The following is a 19,656-nucleotide window of genomic DNA, read 5'->3' on the forward strand; positions in this document are numbered from 1 at the left end:
GGGAGGCTGATCTAATCATGTTGGGAACTTCAGACTTGGTTTGATGGGGACTGGGGGAGAACACTGAAGTTTCCCCAGCCGATCCCCTGGTTCCAGTTCAGCTGGGGAATGAAATTATAGATTTTCTGATAGACATGGGGGCCACCCATTCTGTAGTGACTAGCTGTAAGGGACCTTGAAGTAATATATATATGCCTATTGTTGGGGTCACAGGAAAGCGAGATTTGAAACCATTTCTGAAACCGATGGAATGTAAAATTGGAGGTAAAGTGGTATCTCATGAGTTCCTCTATATGCCAGAGTGCCCCATTCCTCTTCCAGGGCGAGATTTACTTTGTAAATTAAGAGCACAGATAACCTTTTCTGATAGATCAATACAGGTACATCTACCAAAAGAAACTGCCTGTAAAGCACAATTTTGTTTATTGACTGCAAAGCAACAGGAGAATATCAACATCCCAGAGGAAATCCTGGACGCTGTGATACATACAGTATGCGCTGTGATACATACAGTATGGGCAACCAAGAGACCGGGAAAAGTGAAAAATGCTGTACCAGTAAAAATTGAATTGAAACCCAGAGCACAACCAGTAAGAAAGAGACAATATCCTATTAAGTTGGAAGCCAGAATAGGTTTGGAACCTGTTGTGGTTTAACCCCAGCTGGCAACTAAGCACCACACAGCCGCTCGCTCACTCCCCCCTGGTGGGATGGGGGAGAGAATCAGAAGAGCAAAAGTGAGAAAACTCATGGGTTGAGATAAAGACAGTTTAATAGGGAAAGCAAAAGCCGTGCACACAAGCAAAACGAAGCAAGGAATTCATTCACCCCTTCCCATGGGCAGGCAGGTGTTCAGCCATCCCCAGGAAAGCAGGGCTCCATCACACGTAATGGTTACTTGGGAAGACAAACACCATCACTCTGAACATCCCCCCCTTCCTTCTTCTTCCCCCAGGTTTATATGCTGAGCATGATGTCATGTGGTATGGAATAGCCCTTTGGTCAGTTGGGGTCAGCTGTCCCAGCTGTGTCCCCTCCCAGCTTCTTGTGCACCTGGCAGAGCATGGGAAGCTGACAAGTCCTTGACTAGTGCAAACATTACTTAGCAACAACTAAAACATCAGTGTGTTATCAACACTGTTTTCAGCACAAATCCAAAACATAGCCCCATACTAGCTACTGTAAAGAAAATTAACTCTATCCCAGCCAAAACCAGCACAGAACCATTGATAAATTACTTTATTCAGTATGAATTATTAAGAGAATGCCAATCTGAATATAATACTCCAATTTTGCCGGTCAGGAAGCCCCGAACACAGGAGTATAGGTTGGTACAGGATTTAAGAGAAATTAACCTGATTACAGTTGATGTGCATCCAGTAGTTCCAAATCCATACACTCTGTTATCATCAATACCTGAGAATAATGTTTATTTTACAGTACTGGATCTGAAGAATGCTTTCTTTTGTATACCTCTGGAAGAAGAAAGTCAGAAATTGTTTGCGTTCGAATGGGAAAGTCCAATCACCGGAAGAAAAGTCCAACTCTGCTGGACCGTGCTGCCCCAAGGTTTTAAGAACAGCCCTACTTTGTTCGGTAACTTACTAGCTAAAGAACTGGAAGACTGGCAAGGTGAGCATCCTTCTGTTACTTTACTACAGTATGTAGATGATATATTAATAGGGACCGCCTCAGAACAAGAATGCAAAAGAGCCACTATCGATCTGTTAAATTTCCTGGGACTCGCTGGATACAGAGTATCACAAAAGAAAGCCCAGATTGTGCAAACGACTGTGGAATACCTGGGTTTGGAAGTTTCACAGGGTGAAAGACCTGTCAATACATCAGCACAAAAGGCTGAGATCGTTGCACTAACCAGAGCGCTGGAATTGTCTGAAAACATGAGAGTAAACATATATACGGACTCAAAATATGCCTTTGGAGCGATACATGCCCATGGAACCATATGGAAAGAAAGAGGACTGTTATCTTCCCAAGGAACTCCAATTAAACATGGAGAGGCAATTTTAAAATTATTACAGGCTGTTCTCAAGCCAAAGGAAGTGTCTGTAATGCACTGTAAAGCCCATCAGAAAGGACAAACAGATATTATTAGTGGAAATCGAAAAGCTGACGAGACAGCTAAAAGGGCAGCTTTGACAGATTCTAAGGTGGGAGCTTTAATTCCGACTAGAAGAATTTTACTGGATCCTCCAACATATTTGGAAAAGGACAATCAATTAGCAAAACTTTTAAACCGTACCAAAACCCAGGATGGATGGTGGATGACTGATACTGGACAAAGAATAGTCACTGCCCCACTAATGAGGGAATTAATAAAGAGGACTCATCAAGAAACCCATATGGGAGCAGATGCAGTAATAGCAGACATCAGACGATATGCCATAGGACCAAGAATGCAAAAACTAGCTAATGCTATTGTAAAGCAGTGCTCAATATGTTCCAAGAACAATCCAAAGATACAGAAGAGACCTCCTCCAGGACAGGTTAAAGGGGGACAAACTCCAGGGGAGTACTGGCAAATAGATTTCTCTGAGTTACCTAGGTGTAATCACTTTAAATACTTATTGCTATTAGTAGATACCTTTTCTGGATGGCCAGAAGCTTTCCCTTGCCAAACCAACAAAGCTAGAGAGGTAGTCAGAGTACTGTTAAAAGAAATAATCTCTAGATTTGGTATCCCTGAAGGAATAGCTTCAGATAACGGGCCCCATATTATTGCTAAAATTGTACAAGAAGTTGCTAAGTTTTTGCAATTGGATTGGAATTTACATACCCCTTGGAGACCGCAATCCAGTGGGAAAGTAGAGCGGATGAATCAAACTTTAAAGAGACAAATTTCAAAATTATGTCAGGAAACTCAAATGAAATGGATAGAAGTTCTACCTATAGCATTGCTAAGAATCAGGATCACTCCTAGAGTTAGGGAAGGGGTTAGTCCTTTTGAAATTCTGTATGGTAAACCATATCCTGTAAATAAGTTAACAGGAAGGAGTGATCAAATGCATGTCAGTGGAGACCAAACACTGACCAAATATCTGCTGTCATTGGGGCGTACTTTGTCTTCCCTTCACAGGTACCTGAATGAGAGAACACCTGTTCCACTAGACACTCCAGTACATACCTTTCAACCAGGAGACCAAGTCTACATCCGAACCTGGAAAGATGAACCTTTGAAAGAATGCTGGAAGGGACCATATTTAGTGTTACTAATTACTCCCACAGCTATTAAAGTAAAAGGAATAGATTCTTGGATTCACTACACGCGGGTGAAAACCTCCCCTCCGAAAGAGTGGACATCGAGAGAAACAGCACCGTTGAAATTGAAGCTGACGCAGAATTAAATGAACTGTACTTGGACTCAGATAGAATCCATAGCCCATATAGATTGTGTTCAAAGGGAATTATTTCTGTATTTTCTTATAATATTAGGAACAATAATATTACTGACATATCTTTGTAAATACACTGAATTCTTTAAGGTAGAGAGTGAAGGAAATAGAGGGAATTATATCCCTGTTCTGCCTAATGATATTTCTATGCAAAATAGAATGGCCTTAGACATGCTCCTGACTTCACAAGGAGTCTGTACCATGTTAAACACTAGTTGTGTTTATGTTGACCAGAGTAGACGAATCTCGACCAATCTAAATGAAATTTGGCAACAAACTAAAATTTTACATGAAATTCAAAAGGATGATACTTCCTTAGGATTTGAAGAGACTTGGAGATGGATGACCTCTTAGTTCCCTGATTTGAAACCGTGGGTAAAGAGGTTGTTGGGCATAATACTGATTGGATTAAGCATCTTTGTATGCCTATATGTGTTACTACAATGCACCTGCAGATGTTGCTTAGCAGATGTTGCTTAGCAACATTCGCTAAGCAACCTGAGAAGAAAGTGAGACTTATCTAAGAAATATTCTTAGATAGTCTCAAAGGGGGGGAATTGTAGTCAATCAGATTCAGTGTTATACAGGTATACGTGGAAGGTCAGTCTGATCTAAATTTTTAGATGTGGGAAGTATACTAGAGCTGGTGGAAGGCCGGGACTTACATAAAGTTGATAAGGGGGATTCAGACCGGGATGTGGAACGTCTAATCAAAAATTATTGTCCTTGGGAGTGAAACACATCCTGGAGAAATATGTAAGCTAATTAAGATGTTTTGGGAACAATCTGAAACTACTAGTAGAAGTGTGATAAGAAGCACCCTCATGCGAACTATCCTTATTATAATACTAAAAGTCACACCCCTTGAGCTGGAGACCCCGGCCCAAGCAGAGACCCCTCACCTTTCGGCATGCGTAGAATATTAAAGTAGTACTGTAGCTTTAAGAATGAGACAAGAAAATGTAAACCAATAGAAAACTGCTTTGCATAATTACTTATGCATATGTATAACTAGACTGTATAAATACTGCACCGGTATGAATGAGCAGTGTGCTAGCTTTGTGGAGCTACCACCTAGCACCCAGTCTTGTGCAAAACTTGAAATAAACTGATATTTCAGCTCTGTGTGCATATTGGGTGTTGCACACCGGGTAACGAACTCCGTTTGTGAGACAACAAGGTGCTAAAACATTATGCTTTATAAAATCCACATACAAACACAGCTCTCTTACTACTGATTTCAGATTGGCTCCTATTTTGGCAGTGTGGTGTGTTCAGTGGATGTTAACAGGGATTCTGTGACAGATGTGCTCCTTGTGGGTGCACCAATGTTTATGAATGACCTGAAGAAAGAGGAAGGGAGAGTATACATATTTTCCATCACAAAGGTAAGAATGGCACTGTAGCAAAGCTGGAATTGGCTTTCTGCCTCCCTGTCCATGATAAGTGGTGATATTTTCATTTGCAGCTGGAGGGGTTTGCTGTTGTTCCCTGGACTACAGTTTTACCAAGGAAAAAACAGTCCAAACTGCAATAGTACTTAGTGGCAATGTCTGTTCTGTTAAATCAGAGAGTGATCAGAAGATCGATCCCTGGCCCCATGGCCAGCTGGTGCAGACTCGCTCAAGCTGGCATTGCTTCAGGCTAGCTTCTTTCAAAGCAGACTGGCGACATGCATGCTAAAAAGCCTTTGGCCCTGGATCTCTTCAGAGCCCCTAAGTCACTATTTAGTGTATCTTTTTCAAAGTGTTTGAAATACTGTGAGTGGCGTTTTTGTAACAAGAAACAGAGCATGTGCTTTGCCTAGGGTGTGGCATAAGCGCAGGGGTAAATAGTGTCAAGCCTGTCTGGTTTAGAGGACTGCGGATGGAGCCCTGCCCAGTGCGATCTTGCCCATTCTGCTTTTCAGGAGCAGCTGCAAACTTTCCCCAGAACCGCTTGTGCATGTAATCTGGGGATAAGCCAGCTGGAGCAGACCAAAATGGAGCCAATAAGCAAGTTAATAGCTAAGCACTATTAGTGACCAGGGGCCTGCTGCTCTAGGTGGCTCCCTGGTCCTGGTTTTAGGCACTGTACACAAATATGGTTGTACACAAACACAAGGTTGACCATTTCTCTGAAAAACTCAGCTTGAGGCTTTTGCTAATTAATTGTTTGCCATTTGATTTTGGCAAATCTGTTCAACACCTAACAGTATTCCCAAAACAGTTCTAATAAATGCTCTTCTGCCAGTTTTCTGCATTGTTTTGTAGACTTTTCACACTGGATATTTGCTATTACTCATGTTGTCATCTTTGTCAGCAAAACCATCTTATTTGTCTGATGCTTGACTGACTGTGGTTTTTATTCAGACCTGTGGTACATGTTTTCAGAATATCTGTATTAACAGTCTTGAAGCCTCTGGCACTTTTGAACAGCCTCACAATCAATCGTGGATGTCTGGATATGCAAAGTAAATTAATACCTGCTATCCATCAGAGAAAACAGAACATGGCCTTTTTACTAGGTAAACTGCAATCAAATAAATAGAGAGGAAGAACCATCCTCTTCAACAGCAGTTCATAGTCAGATCATCCTGCAGCAACAGGAAACTGTACCCTAAGGCAATTTCAAGGTAGATGGAGGTGCTGGAAGTGGTACTGCTGGCAACTGACATTGGTCTTTGTGACTGTGGAATTAGACACAAAATATGGAAGAAAAGAAAAATGGAAGGATTTTTTTTTTTCATGTTAGGAAAGCTGAATAAATTGGAAGACTATCCTTACAACTTTTAGACTTTGTCAAATGTTAAGTTTAAAACTATTTAAAGTTAAATAATATATTAAGAATAATTAATGATTTTTATTTTTTTTAAAAGAACATGGATTTGTGCAACTTGTCTATGTTGTGCAAATTATACTTTTCTAGTAATTTTTAATAAATAATGGCTGGTATTTCTAAAATTTTAAGCACATTGTGATAACTGAGGTTAAAGATGAGAATGATATTTGCCAGAGAGTTGATTTTAAGCTAGTGTAAATGTGATTATTATAATTATATATTATAAAGATCTCCAATCTTTCTTTCTTCATTGGCACTGGAGAGGTCAGGAGTTTAGCATTTGGACACATGTTGTTTGCATTAGTTTAGTTAGGAAATTGCATTTCTGTTTCAAAGAATTATGTCCAGTTACATAATTTACATTCCCTCTGCATAAAAACTGGTAATTCAAAACTGGAAACTGTATTTTTCAATGTATTGTGAAACTTTCAGAACAGTCAGATGAGGACAGCGAGAGCATTTAAGCTTCATACATATGATTATATTTGCTGTTAGTGCTTTGCATAGCATGCTTTAATTTTGCTGTGTAATGCTTGCCAAGACTCTGAGACATAATGCAAACTGAATGGACAATACAGTGGGGAAGGAATTCAGGGTTGAGCAGTCCAAGGGGAATGTATTGGAAAACAAAACCAAAAAGCAATGCACATAGATACTGTTCCTATGTCTAATCTGATGCAACGATAGTTGTGGTTTTGCTTTTTCTTTTTTTCCTTTTTTTAAAGGGAATTTTGGATCAACAAGAAATCTGACTCCACAGGGGTAAGAAAATGCTTGCTTTGTATCAGCGATTGCAACGCTTGCAGACGTTGATTTGGATGGCTTTAATGATGTTGTAATAGGTGCACCACTGGAAAATGAAAACTCTGGAGCAATTTACATTTACAATGGATTTCAAAAGACTATAATTACCAAATATTCTCAGGTAAATAACTTTGTTGCATAATGTTGTACTCAGTGCCTTTAGATCTGCTAGAGGAAAACAGAAGGATTTTCTATTTATTGGCTACTATTTAATCCTCTTAAAGGAGTAATGTTATTCTCATGGCTTATTTCAAGTTTTGTGCCTCTCCTTACTTCAGCTGTCAGCATGCCCTGGATGATGTTGTGGTGCTTATAGCTGAAGTGTACAGAGGAAAAGGACTTGGAAGATGCTCTATCTGAGCCTCTTATAATTTTTGGTGCCTGTATATGAAGTCAGCTGATTTCCTATACATTTTTTGACACCCATTATTCAGGTTTTTAGGGCTGATATACAACAATGAAGATTGGATAAATCCCAGCTCTGTAAATTATAAATATGTAGTATTAAAGGAAAATACTTTCAAGGGTCTTTGCGTATTCCATATGCTAATATAATGGTAATTTTAATGTCACTTTCCATGCAGACTTTCTGGTTGCAGAAAGTATTTGTTAGAAGTCCTGTTAAGCTTCCTATTCTTTGAGTTGCTCAATGTGAGATGGAAAAAGTTTCCAGTAAGTACTAGCTGGCATACAGCAGTCAGTTAATTGATCTACTCCCAAGGCAGAAAAATCTAGCCCATTGTCTGCTCCAACAGGGGAGGAAAAAGTGCTTAAAAGCATCTGAGAAAACATCCACAAAAGCATTTTGTTTGAACAATTCATTGTGCATACAGGGAATATCAGTGAAAATCCATTGCTTAGGCTGCTATCTACAGACTTAAGCACCCTTGTGGCAAACTCAGTAATCAAACTCTTTCCCAGAAAATTTTAGGATCAGATTCTGCTTTTGGACAACAGCTCCAATTCTTTGGAAGATCAGTAGATGGCCATAGAGACTTAGATGACGATGACATTACTGATGTATCGGTGCTGATGGAAATGTGGTTCTGCTATGGTTGGTAAACTCTTTTAGAAAGGAAGCACTTAATGATTCAGATGCAAGTTGAGCATTTAGTTTATTAAACAGCAAAACAAACAAACCAAAAAACTCTTTCATTCTATGTGTTCAGAGCCTTCATCGCTACTATCATAGCTAGCTGAAAAACAGCATTAGACTAAACCTCTTAAGTATTAAACCATCGAAAGCCAAGCCAGCCTGGGGGGCAGAGCCAGGGCGCGCGGGGGGAGGGGGAAGCCGGTGGCGGAGGCTGCCGGGAGGGACCCGGGCAGGGACGGGGCGGGCCAGGAGACACCCCTGCCCACTGCCACTGTGCAGGCACGTGGTCCAGAGGGAAGGGGCAGCAGCAGGGAGTGGGGCTTGCTTGAGAGTATTTGTAGCAGTAGGTTGTACTCCAATCGCCGCAGTATAATTTTGATAGCTGAGCCTGAGACAGATGAAACCACTTCCCACACAACCTGCATGACCTTTACTAGCTGGTAGGCTGATCTGGGGGAGAGACTTGTCCTGCAGAGTAAGGACAGAGAGCAGTGAGAGTTGGCACCTATTTCTGGCAAGAAACTCATCTTTTCTGGCATGTGGCCTTTGCCAGAGCAATCTGAGTGCTTTCACAAAACAAAGAAGAAAGGCTTCACAAGAACCCAAATCTTGTGCCTCCCTAAGTACTGTGTATTTTCCACTATTTCCTTGAGGAGCTAAATTAAAAAGCAGCTTGCTTTCCTATCTGTCGCCTGTCTTCTCGCCTGAGGCTCCTCATTATAACAAGAAAAACATCACTGAATTGCTACTTATTTCATAATAAAACAAGATTATTAAAAGTGAATGGTCAGTTTGGACCTTTGACCCACAACAGAACTGCTGCTGGTGCTGATGGGAGTTACATTAAAGAAAATTATGCTCCTTGGAGTACCAGCATTTATTTAGATTTGATTAATGAAGATGCTCATTTTTCTTTCACTCCGTCATTTGGTCTGATTACTAAGTTTCACTTTTTATTAAAGTGGGTTTTTTTACATGCAGGGTTCCTTTGAAACTGTTCTTCAAAATCTTGATTAATTACGTGGAAGTTGTTTTTCTGAAAAATATGAGTATTAATTAAAATGAAGAATTACCCTTCTTTGCCTTCCCAGAGGAGCTCAGTAACTCCCCTAAAGGAGCAGAAGAAGCTTACTTATTGGGAAAACAGGACAAGGGCTTAATTCTCTGTTATCTTAAGGGAAGGATTAGAGCATTAATTTGACATGATAAATTATTTTTTGTCATTACTGAAAGTTACTGTATCAACAAATTCAGTTACATGCAAAGAAAAATAATTTTACCAGTGCCATAAAAAAATGTTTGCATTGGGAAGCAAAAAAAATCAATGTTACATTTACAGATAGTAATAGAAAACAGCTTCTAAGTTACCCAGTGCTCTTGAAAATCACACATAACCTTTTAAAAATATTTTTCAGGTCACAAAACATTGCAAATGTGTCCATAATTGCCTCATTTAAACCTGAGAAAATCAGTCTGCTGAACAAGAACACAGAAATAACTGTCAAAATATGTTTTCAGGCTACATTTAGACCTGCTAAGATAAATAATCAAGTGGGTAAAGAGTATTTCAATGGCTTGTTTTATATTAGTTTCTTCAAAAGTCCATTATTCAAATGAGTAGTGGAAATTCTAAAGAAATATTGGATTGAATGTCAAGAAAGGCAATATCAGTATAAAACTTAAGTGCTTGAGAAAGTGGTTTTAAGACCTACTTTCATCACCGGCTCCATAATCTTTGAAAAGTGAGGAATTAACAATATAAAGGAGCACTGTATCCTCACTGTTCAACAAACCCCAGAAAATGTAATTAGTGAGAAGCTGATTTTTTTTCAACCTTTGCTCACCAAGTTCTGTTGTTTTCCTTCAGCTGATATCGTTCAGATACGGCAAGAGACTTTAGGAAGGGTAACTGGGTATCTCTGGAGGATGCTACTCATGGGGACAGAGGCTTTGTGAGCTGCTGGTTTCAACAGCAGACTGGAGACTTTTCTCTTCAGAAAAAAAAATCTATAGGCTCAGTGCAGATGTCAGTGGTGAGAAGCTCTTCATTTCAGAGGACAGGAGGGCACCAAATATTTCTGAGACCAGCACTGGCCTCTCATGAAGCTATTTAAATGTACATGTCATGGATAACACCAGTTGGACTACTTCAGTGCTATGTATAGTGCCTTTAGGAACTCATGTTAGCTATAAAATAATGGTGAACTTCCACAGTGTATTAGTTGTAATATGAAGATAAGATGACAGAAATTATTATGTGATTGAAGAGAAGATGCAGGTTCTTTACAGTCTCCTCAGAGTTCAGGGATATGGTTGCAAGGCCCCTTTATCTAGCGTAATCCTGGCCCTGCTGACTGGCTTCTTGCCTGAGCTGCAGGCTCAGATATCTGCAGTGGAGACTGGATTGATTGCCATTTAATGTACTCTCTGTGGATGAAAACTTACATCAGGATTTAAACCTGTTTAACTGCTTTGGAAAACATGAGAAAATTTTATCATTTTGAGACTGCTCTCTGTTTAGCAAGCTACGAAAAAAGTAAAATATTTAGTGTGGTTTGGAAAGCCTTATCATTCTGTTGAGCGTAGTAATGAGATCATGGGCAGTCAGACTCAGCAAAAAATGTACTGTTATTCTTCTTGTAGCTATAAAGTACAATGCAACATTGGATGCAGAACTCCAGTCCTCTAGAGTGACTTCTAGAGGATTGTTCAAAGAAAATAATGAAAGGTACATGCAGAGGGATCTTGTGGTACATCATGAGGAGAGTTGTGTTCATGACGTCTTCAGTGTACAGGTAAGTACAATTGCAAGCAGCCTTATATGACAAAAACAATCAGAGGAAGACGATGATGAATTTTACATCTATAAGATGAATTTCATGCATGGTAATGATTTACATTTTTCAAATCCCCCACAACTGGAAAATACTAAGATTCTGATTTCAAAGACACTAATAACTGTCTTATTCAGTACAGCTTTTTAGGACAGAAGAGGCCGCTCTTAATTATGTACTTCAGCTCTGACATAACACAGAGCCCATAGCCCATAGTTTCAATAGATTTTAATTTCCCTCTGGGTAGATTCTTCTGTAAGAACTAAGACTTATGTGGCAAATGTTTTATCTCAAACTATCATTTCAGGCAGACTTCTGGTGCATGCTAGCCCTAGGTATACACAAGTTGTGTTGGAAAAAATAAAAATAAAGTCTCCATCTTTCTCTAGAACCAAAGACCGAACACAGCCCTGAGAGCTGCCATATGGCCCCTGCATGATGCTAGGTCAGGTAGGTAGAAAGTCAGAGGACTTTGATTCCTGCTTTGCTTTGCAATGCAAATATCTTTGACTTGTTGATCACATTTAGTGCCACTGTGGAGCCATGAGCCATAGGGCTAGAAGAGTATCCATCCAGTACTAAGAAACAGAGGAGACATGAGGTATATTGTGTTTTAGTGTTGCTCAGGTCCAGCTGCTCTCTGTGATGGTGAGGCAGAGTGGAACAGGAATTTGAATTCTGCAGCTAGAGAACGAAAGTCACCTGCTGGTGGCTTTTGAGGACCAGCTTGTGCAGCTGCAGAGAATCTGCATGTTCCTTAGCCCTAGAAGTAACTGTGATGAATAGAGTCTCCAGGAATCCTAGGAAAAGGAGTTTTATCATGGAAATGGTGCTAAAAGCTGTTTAGCAAGAGGAGCCCACACTAGGCAATCTCACAAAATTATTTCGGTAAAGAAATGAAGCTTTGCATTGTTACTACTTGTTTAGAGCAGGTATGATTTTACTATGCATTATCAATTTACAATAGAATTACCAATTTTACCCTATTTGCTGTGCTGGTAGCTATCATCTGAGCATGTGTTTTACAGGAACCTTCCAATGCAATGAATTCCCTTAGTTTGCGCATTGACATTGGCCTTGAAAATCCTGGCTCCAGCCCTGTCCTTGATATATATTCTCTTGCATCTGTGGCCTATAGTGTAAGTATACAGACTTACTATTGTAAAATACGTGGCTATACACACATGCATAGCATGTGGCCCCCGCAAACACTGAAGAGGTACATGCAAGTGAAAACTCATGTTCTAGTTAAGTCACTGGGCTGAAAGCAGGCACCTGGGGGGGTGTCGCCTGGTTCCTTTTATACCTTTGTCTGTATTGCATGGGCTTGCTTTCATACACAGATAAACACACACACACCAGCCACCATGGCATAACAAGCATGTTGGTTGAGCCATGTCACTGTTCATGTGAACTTCTAGTTCATGGCAAAGATGAAGCAATTTAGGTTAGTTTAGCCTACAATAGAAGAGTAAATAAAAGAGAGATGGATCCCCTTAGATCATATTTGTTGTGGGTTAACAATTCCCTGCCTGTACCATTCTTATGAATCAGTTGACATGTAGTAACGTTACTCAGTGTTAACTTGTTCATGTGTCAGAGTTTTTAATGCCCTTCAGAGGGATTTTCTTATCTGCAAAACAAGAATGTGCTTCCCCTCAAAGGTGTTTAACACTACTGTCTGTAAATAATTTTAAAGTTGAGCACTGTCATTCAGGAAATGTTTTTTGTTTTCATAGATTCCTTTTATTAAAGACTGTGGTGAAGATGATCTTTGTATCTGTGATCTTGATCTGAATGTTCAGCAGAAGGCAGATGATGGGCAATTGGAATTGTTGGGGGTCGCGTGTTAGTTTTCATCAGTTGGTTTGTAGGCTCTGGATGAATTTCTAGATAAGAATGTCTTTCTAGTTCAACATCTACTTAGAAAAAGCGGGGGGGGGGGGAAGAGCAATAGCACTTCTGTCTAGTTATTTAACTAATCAAGGAAAAAGAGGTATAATAGGAACACAGATACAGAAGTAGGACTCTTGTCAGCTTAGACAAACCCAAGTTTTGGTACCTTAGGGATGAGGACACTGTGAGCATTCAGAATCATGCCTGGCTGGCTGCCAATGGGAAAGGGAGTGTGCTGGAAGAGCAACAACGGCTGCAGCGGCCATCTCGGTCCCTCCCTCAGGGAGCAGTGAGGATCCTGCAGCAGCCTGTGCCACTGGGAAGCAGAGGTCAGCTGTTCAGGCAGCACATATTCCAAGTCCATATGCAGATATACGCATGCATGTACAGTACACAGAGACAGGGCTGCCTTTTCCTGGAGCTGCCATCCCAGTCCGCAGCCTGCTCTCTGCCCACCTTCCCACCAGCGTGGAGCCCTTGAAAATTCAGCAAAGTGACTCTGACAGTACATAATCAAGGTCTTGCACTTTAAGAAGACACTAATTCCATTTGGTTTTAAGAAACACCATCACAAAGTTTTTCATGTCAAAGGGTTTAGAAAGCAGAGGATTTAAGAGCGTAGAACGTAGGAAATGTTTTGCTGTGCTTGTTATTTGTTGTTGGCTAGAGGCAACATTTTCATGATCCACAGCTGTTCTAGTACCTGTGTTTAAAACAATGGACTTTATTTTCCAACAGCAAACAGCAGCTTGTTGTCAGCAGCAAAAACAGAAGAATAACATTCAATGTGAAATTGAGAAATAAAAAGGAAAATGCATATAACACCAGAATCCAGGCTACATTTTCAGACAACTTGTTTTTTGTTTCATCGTCTTTACTGGTATGTGGTACCCATCCTCACTTTCTGTTATTGCCACTGATTTTCCAGCTTCTCAGAGAATTTTTTTTTTCTTTCTAGTAGTGCCTATCCCAGGAAAGGAGAATGTGTGTGCAAACCTCTCACCCAATTTATTTTCTTGGATACCAGAATTATTCCCTTCAGCATATCAGTTTGTTTAGGTCAAGAGACACTGCCAACTCAGCATAAAAGTTGGCAACCTGTTGAGTTTGACCTCACCTCAGTATTTCAGTCATCTTTTCCTCACTTTAGACCTTGGCACCCACATCTTCTGCTTGACTCCCAACAACATGTCTGAATGCAGTTACTGTGCCACAGGGAATTCGTATTTGATAAATCAAGCATGCAGCATCGATGCGGCCTTAAAGCACAGACTTTGGATCTAGAAATAGTTTTACTGCCAAGGCCATGTATTCCAGCTAGACAGTTAATCAGATTGAAATGATTGCTATACCAGAAGCTCTTCTAATGAATTTTGTCTTAGAAAAGGGAAAAGAAAGGAATTATACAGACTATTTTGGGGAGCGCAGTAAATCTATAATCTCAACTGTTGCTCCCAAACAATTCACGTAGGATGAAATTCAGACTTCAGTGCTTGGCCTATGCTGTTAGGCTGCTACTGGAGAGGTGCACGATAATCCCAGGAGTGAAATCCAGAGCAATACCTATACTGAAGGGAGAGTAGGGATAGGAGCATTCATCACTGCCCAAGAGCAGCATTTTCCTGAACAATGAACTGGCAGAAGTACTCCACACAGAGTGCTGAGGGTGCCCCTCTACCTCCCCATCCTGTTGCACAGCAAAATTGCTCATTCCACTCATGCCAAAAGATCACACTGGAGCTAGGATTTTCTTTTACTTTAAAAGCTCATTTGCTTAGAAGTATTTTAGCCTGCAAGTGAAGCTTTTGACCAAAAATGTGCCTGCTTCAAAGCAGGAAGAAAAGCACAAGCTGAGAATGTATGGGTGTTGTTTTTTGTTGTTTTGGGGGTTTTTTTAGCATATTTCATGAATGGTAAATGTCTGGTAGGGATGCTTTTAACAAAAGACTACATTTTAATGAATTATTTTCAAAGTGATGATAAAACTGGCTATGGTCTACGAGTTTCTTTGATGTAGGATGTTGACATGCTAAATATTCTGCAAAGTAGTCAATAAACCCTTATGTATTGTAGATTTTCCTACAAAACGTACAATAGAGTTTCCCTCTACACACTAACTTCTACAGTGAGAGTACTTAACTAGCTCTCAGGTTGTGTAAATATGACTGCAAAAGTTCTGTAAAAATGCTGTAAAAAAGCACTGTAGGAGTCAATGCTGTAGGTGACCTGTACTCTCTAGCCTGTATTCCTTCTTCCAAGTTCAGCACAAAATTCTCACAAGATCATTACAGCTCACAAGAAATTGTGCAGGACCGGTCCTTGTACCACCTTTCTCCTGCCTCTCTTCTAGCCCTACCTCTCTTCCCCACCCATCTGCATCTCTAGAAATTACTGCCATAACACCTATTTGTACTGCTCCTTAGTGTAATACAAGTCCTGTTGAAGATACAGACTGGGAATTTCCTCTCTGTTTTATCAAAACCTGATATTAAGATGACTTTTCTGTCTGTTTCCTCTGCAGAGCGATGGGACTGAAGTCTCATGTCAGACAGGAACGGCACAAAGTACAGTCATTTGCCAAATAAGCTATTCTGTTTTCAGAGCAAGACAACAGGTACAGCTAGCACGTTTAAATAACCTTGAATGGTACCCAAAAGCTTTTTTTGTTGTTTTCTCCTAAATCTGCATTTACTGCTGGTGAGGATTTCTTAGATTTGGCAACAATTAACTTCCCTTTGGGTTTCAGAGGCATTAAAAGAAGCAAACTAAGGGCTAAACTTTTGTGACCCTCTACCATATTAAAGGAAAAAAGGGTCCTGAAGCACATTTGTCCCTAGCCATGGCTTTCAAATGCTACTGTAGCTTTGTAACTCTTGGAGGGTGAGGGCTGGGGGCAGAAGCAGAGAGCATCATGCATAGCCTCCCGAGAACTGAGCACAATTCCCGTCAAACCTCTCCTGCTGTGTGAACCAGGGGTAGCTCCCTCTCCTGCTCTGTGAATGTCATCTCTCCAAGAAAGCAGCATTGCTTTGAGAGGAGAGGGGTGGCCCACACAGCCCTAGGATAGATCATATATCCTTTTTCTCATATATACCATAAATCCTGGGATTTATGGTATATATGGTTTATAACCATATATATGGTTTATAATATATATGTTTAATATAATATAATATATACATATAATATATATGGTTTATACCATATATATGGTTTATATACTGTATATATCGTTTATAACCATATATACCATATATAAGGAAATATATGGTTTTATAGAACTTAATCTATTATGCCTCTGGGGCAGAACAGAAATAGGCTTCCAGCCTCTAACACAGTCAACTGGAGCAGTAAGAAACTTGCCAGAGAGAATAGAAACATGATGTTCGGGGGGGGGGGAAGAAGCAAAACCAAAAAACCTAATTAGATATAAAAAGTCAAGTTTGTTCTGAATTTTTAATGGCATTGGTCAAAGTGGACCTGTTAGAGTGAATAGAAGAAAAGAGTGAATAAAGTCTGTGTCAGTGTTAGTGTTTAAAAGCATGTAATTGAAGCAAACCTGAACACCTTTTGTTGCAGCTTGTAGTTAGTTATACACCATTTAAAAATGCAAATAGCTAATGTTTATGTAACAATGTCAATTTGCAGGTGAAAGAGAGAACAAAGCAATTCTGTAGTATTAGAAATTACTGAAATACTACACAGAAATAGGTGAATTCAGATACAGAGGGCAATCCTAGATGTTTGCACATATGAATAATTATGTTGTTATAGTGAAGTGCTTTGAATGTTGTACCATCAACTCATTTATTGTGTGTTCCTTGTCTCTTCCATAGGTATCTTTTGATATTAGTTTTGATTTTAACCTGAAAAATCTTCAGAATATGGCAGTTCTAAGTTTTTGTGCATTGAGGTAAAGTATATAATCATATAAAAGCAAGTTAGGTATTAATACCTTATTTGTATAAAATAATGTAACATCCGACTTAAATGTGTTTTGATGAACAGTGAAAGTAAGGAAGAGCAAGAACTGGACAACCAGGTCAGCTTATCAATTCTTTTGTGGTATGACGCAGAAATTCACTTCACAAGGTATGCTGAATAATGTAAAGAGTTGCTGTCATTTTTCAAAGGCGTTTGAATATAGTAACAGTCTTAAAAGGCCACTGAAAAGATAGTGAAACTTTGTTTTCATTTTGGAAGTCATAAAAAATTCCCACTTCATCAACAATAGCAGAACCTTATGTTCTTCCAATAATCTTACACACAAAAAATTATGGAATGTGTAGTAAGAAATTGTGGATCCATGTTTACCTCTGCACAATTGTTACAGGGGATCAGATGCTCATGTGAATGGAAGCAATATAAAAACCAAACAGTGCTTGTGGTTTTGATAATATAATTAGTATAATATACTATATTATACTAATATACTATACTATACTAATTATACTATAATTATATTATACTAATTATACTATATAATAAGGGTGGGCCTCTGGCCTCAAATGTAGTGACATTGGATCAAATCTGGAATTACTGATCAGAACTGAACAAAAGAGCAACAACAAAAAGAAACAAAAATGCCCCAGTTCAAACTCTCAGCAAAGAAATTAAAAAAATTAAAAATAAATACATTTTTATGGACATATCTGCTGAACCTGAACCAAAAATATAAACACTTGTTAGCAGTTTGAGATAATGATTTGAACTAAAACCTGAGGTGGCACGTGGCAGATTCCCCCTTGCTGCAGCTGCAGTGGCAGTGGGAGCAGCACACCCTGCTTTCCCACACACCCGGAGACTCTGGCTCACACCTACCCCTCCCCTCCTGGGGTCAGCCCTTTCCCCTCCCTGTGGAAGGCAGGTCGAGGCTGTTGCAAGAGGGATCCTTTACCCTGGGAAGGGCAGTTTGTAAGGAGAGCCAGTTGAGTGGGCAGGGGGAGAAAGACAAAAATCCCTTTAAGACTGATCTTTATTTCATGACACTGAAACCTCTTATCTTCAGCCCTGGAAACCCCCAGTGATCTGGGATGCACTGAAACAGTAATTAGTCTGTTACTGTTCCAAACAAGAATAACTTCAGTTACAGTTTAACTTAAATTAGAACTGAAACAAAAATACACTGGTTTGACTCTTGGATCAAGATAGGATATTTTACTTTTCATCAAAGAAAAGATTTGTTTATCTATCTTTCCCAATTACTGAATTTCTAGGATAAACTATATGTAGTTATATTTGATGCACTTGATCACCAATTCTTGGTGGAAAAAATGCTTTTGCGTCCTGAAGCATTCCAAAATTTGTAAACATAAACTGGTAGAAAATAAATAGTAATTATTCAAAGAATGACAGAAATGTGAAAAAGAGGAAGCTGCTTAAAAATGCACAGCAACAATGAATGCAGGAAATGAATATTCAAAGACTACCATAACTACAAGAACTGTCAGTTGCATGCAATGACTTGAGCTGGAATAGGGAACACAGTACAGAAGCTGAGTTTAATAACCTGCTTTGCAACAGCAGTTTCAAAATATTCGGAGGCCCTGGATTCACCGCAGCCAGTTGCATCAATTCTGGAGTTGTGCAGAATTTTTCAGATTATTTTAATTGCCGAAAAGCACTTGAGTCAGCGAAGCGAGTTGTTTCAACTCTCTGAGGAAGTCGCATGAGACTTCAGGAGAAGGAGAGTGTTTGTTACTAAAGCTAGCAGCCACGCAGAGATTACAGGAGCATCTGACTAGGGGGCTAGCACAGCAACTTAAGCGGCCTCCTAGGAAACTGAGATGGTGCAAACTTGAATCAGCAAATTTAATTAGCTGAGAAATATGAATAGAAACTCAGTGCTTCGCTTCCCTTGGAGTTAGCTCATTTTTACACTCTCTTCCACTTAGGAAATATCTATCTGGAGATAGTTCCTTCTTGAGGCAGGTAATTTAGCCAAGAAGCAAGCTCTTAAAAGACAAGGGTTGAGGAAAAGTGTCGTCTTGCTGAAGTGAGGCTTTTCTAGGGAAAAATCTCCTAATCTGAGTTTCCAGGAGAAGAGGTGGGAATCAGTCTTACTAGTGACTCCTGCAAGGACAAGGAAGCTGATACTGTGCATCCTGGAAGGACTGGAGATTTGAGCAATAAGGAAGCAGAAAATGCTTCATGCGGGTTTTCTTAGGAGTCCTTGTGAGGAGGCCCTTCAAGGAAAGGGCCCACAGGAGGAAGCATGGAGGATTGAAAAGGATCCACAATGCAATATGGAGGAGCACAACTGATCAGGAAGCACCTCTGTGAGGCTGCACATGTGTTAATTTGGAATTGTATGCACAGATGTTACCCAGATTAAACGGGGAGAGCAGCACTGCTAAGGAGGAGGGATTTGTACCTTGCGCTACAGGAAGAGCTGATGTAGGGAATCATGATAGCCCCTGCTCCTCGTTAACTTACTCCCCAGCTTGGTTTTTGACTGCTCAAATTAGCCTCCTTGAGGATGAAGGCCAGAAACAGTTCTGGGATGCTTCAGAGGAGGAGCTGCTCACAGTAGCACATGGATGCGATACACCACAGAGGGATGCTTTTGTTTCTGAGCACAGTCCCAGCTGGCTGAGCCCCGTGAGCATCCACAGGCTCTCATACCGTGTCCTTCCATTACACACCTGTAATTTCATGCTATGGTGGGCTGTAACCACCCTTATGTTACTTTGGAAATTTTTAATGAAAAAAACCCCATAAATAATAAAGAAAGTGGCTCAGAAGAAACAGAGGGCTATGGGATATGTACCATGCACACAAGCAGGGTGCTGTG

At 40.0% G+C, this 19,656-nt stretch overlaps 1 protein-coding gene across 1 annotated transcript in view; it reads left to right on the forward strand.

The window, feature by feature from the left end:
- ITGA2 (integrin subunit alpha 2) overlaps positions 1 to 19,656 on the forward strand; it is a 117,953-nt gene that overhangs the window by 86,892 nt on the left and 11,405 nt on the right. Inside the window, 12 exon segments of the mRNA XM_072860402.1 lie at positions 4,658 to 4,801; positions 6,959 to 6,980; positions 6,983 to 7,158; positions 7,959 to 8,080; positions 9,549 to 9,688; positions 10,777 to 10,928; positions 11,996 to 12,106; positions 12,707 to 12,789; positions 13,602 to 13,743; positions 15,385 to 15,477; positions 16,700 to 16,776; positions 16,872 to 16,955. Of these exon segments, the coding sequence (XP_072716503.1) occupies positions 4,658 to 4,801; positions 6,959 to 6,980; positions 6,983 to 7,158; positions 7,959 to 8,080; positions 9,549 to 9,688; positions 10,777 to 10,928; positions 11,996 to 12,106; positions 12,707 to 12,789; positions 13,602 to 13,743; positions 15,385 to 15,477; positions 16,700 to 16,776; positions 16,872 to 16,955 (1,346 nt within the window).

This window comes from Ciconia boyciana, chromosome 4 (assembly GCF_034638445.1).
Source record: "Ciconia boyciana chromosome 4, ASM3463844v1, whole genome shotgun sequence".
Taxonomy (NCBI): domain Eukaryota; kingdom Metazoa; phylum Chordata; class Aves; order Ciconiiformes; family Ciconiidae; genus Ciconia; species Ciconia boyciana.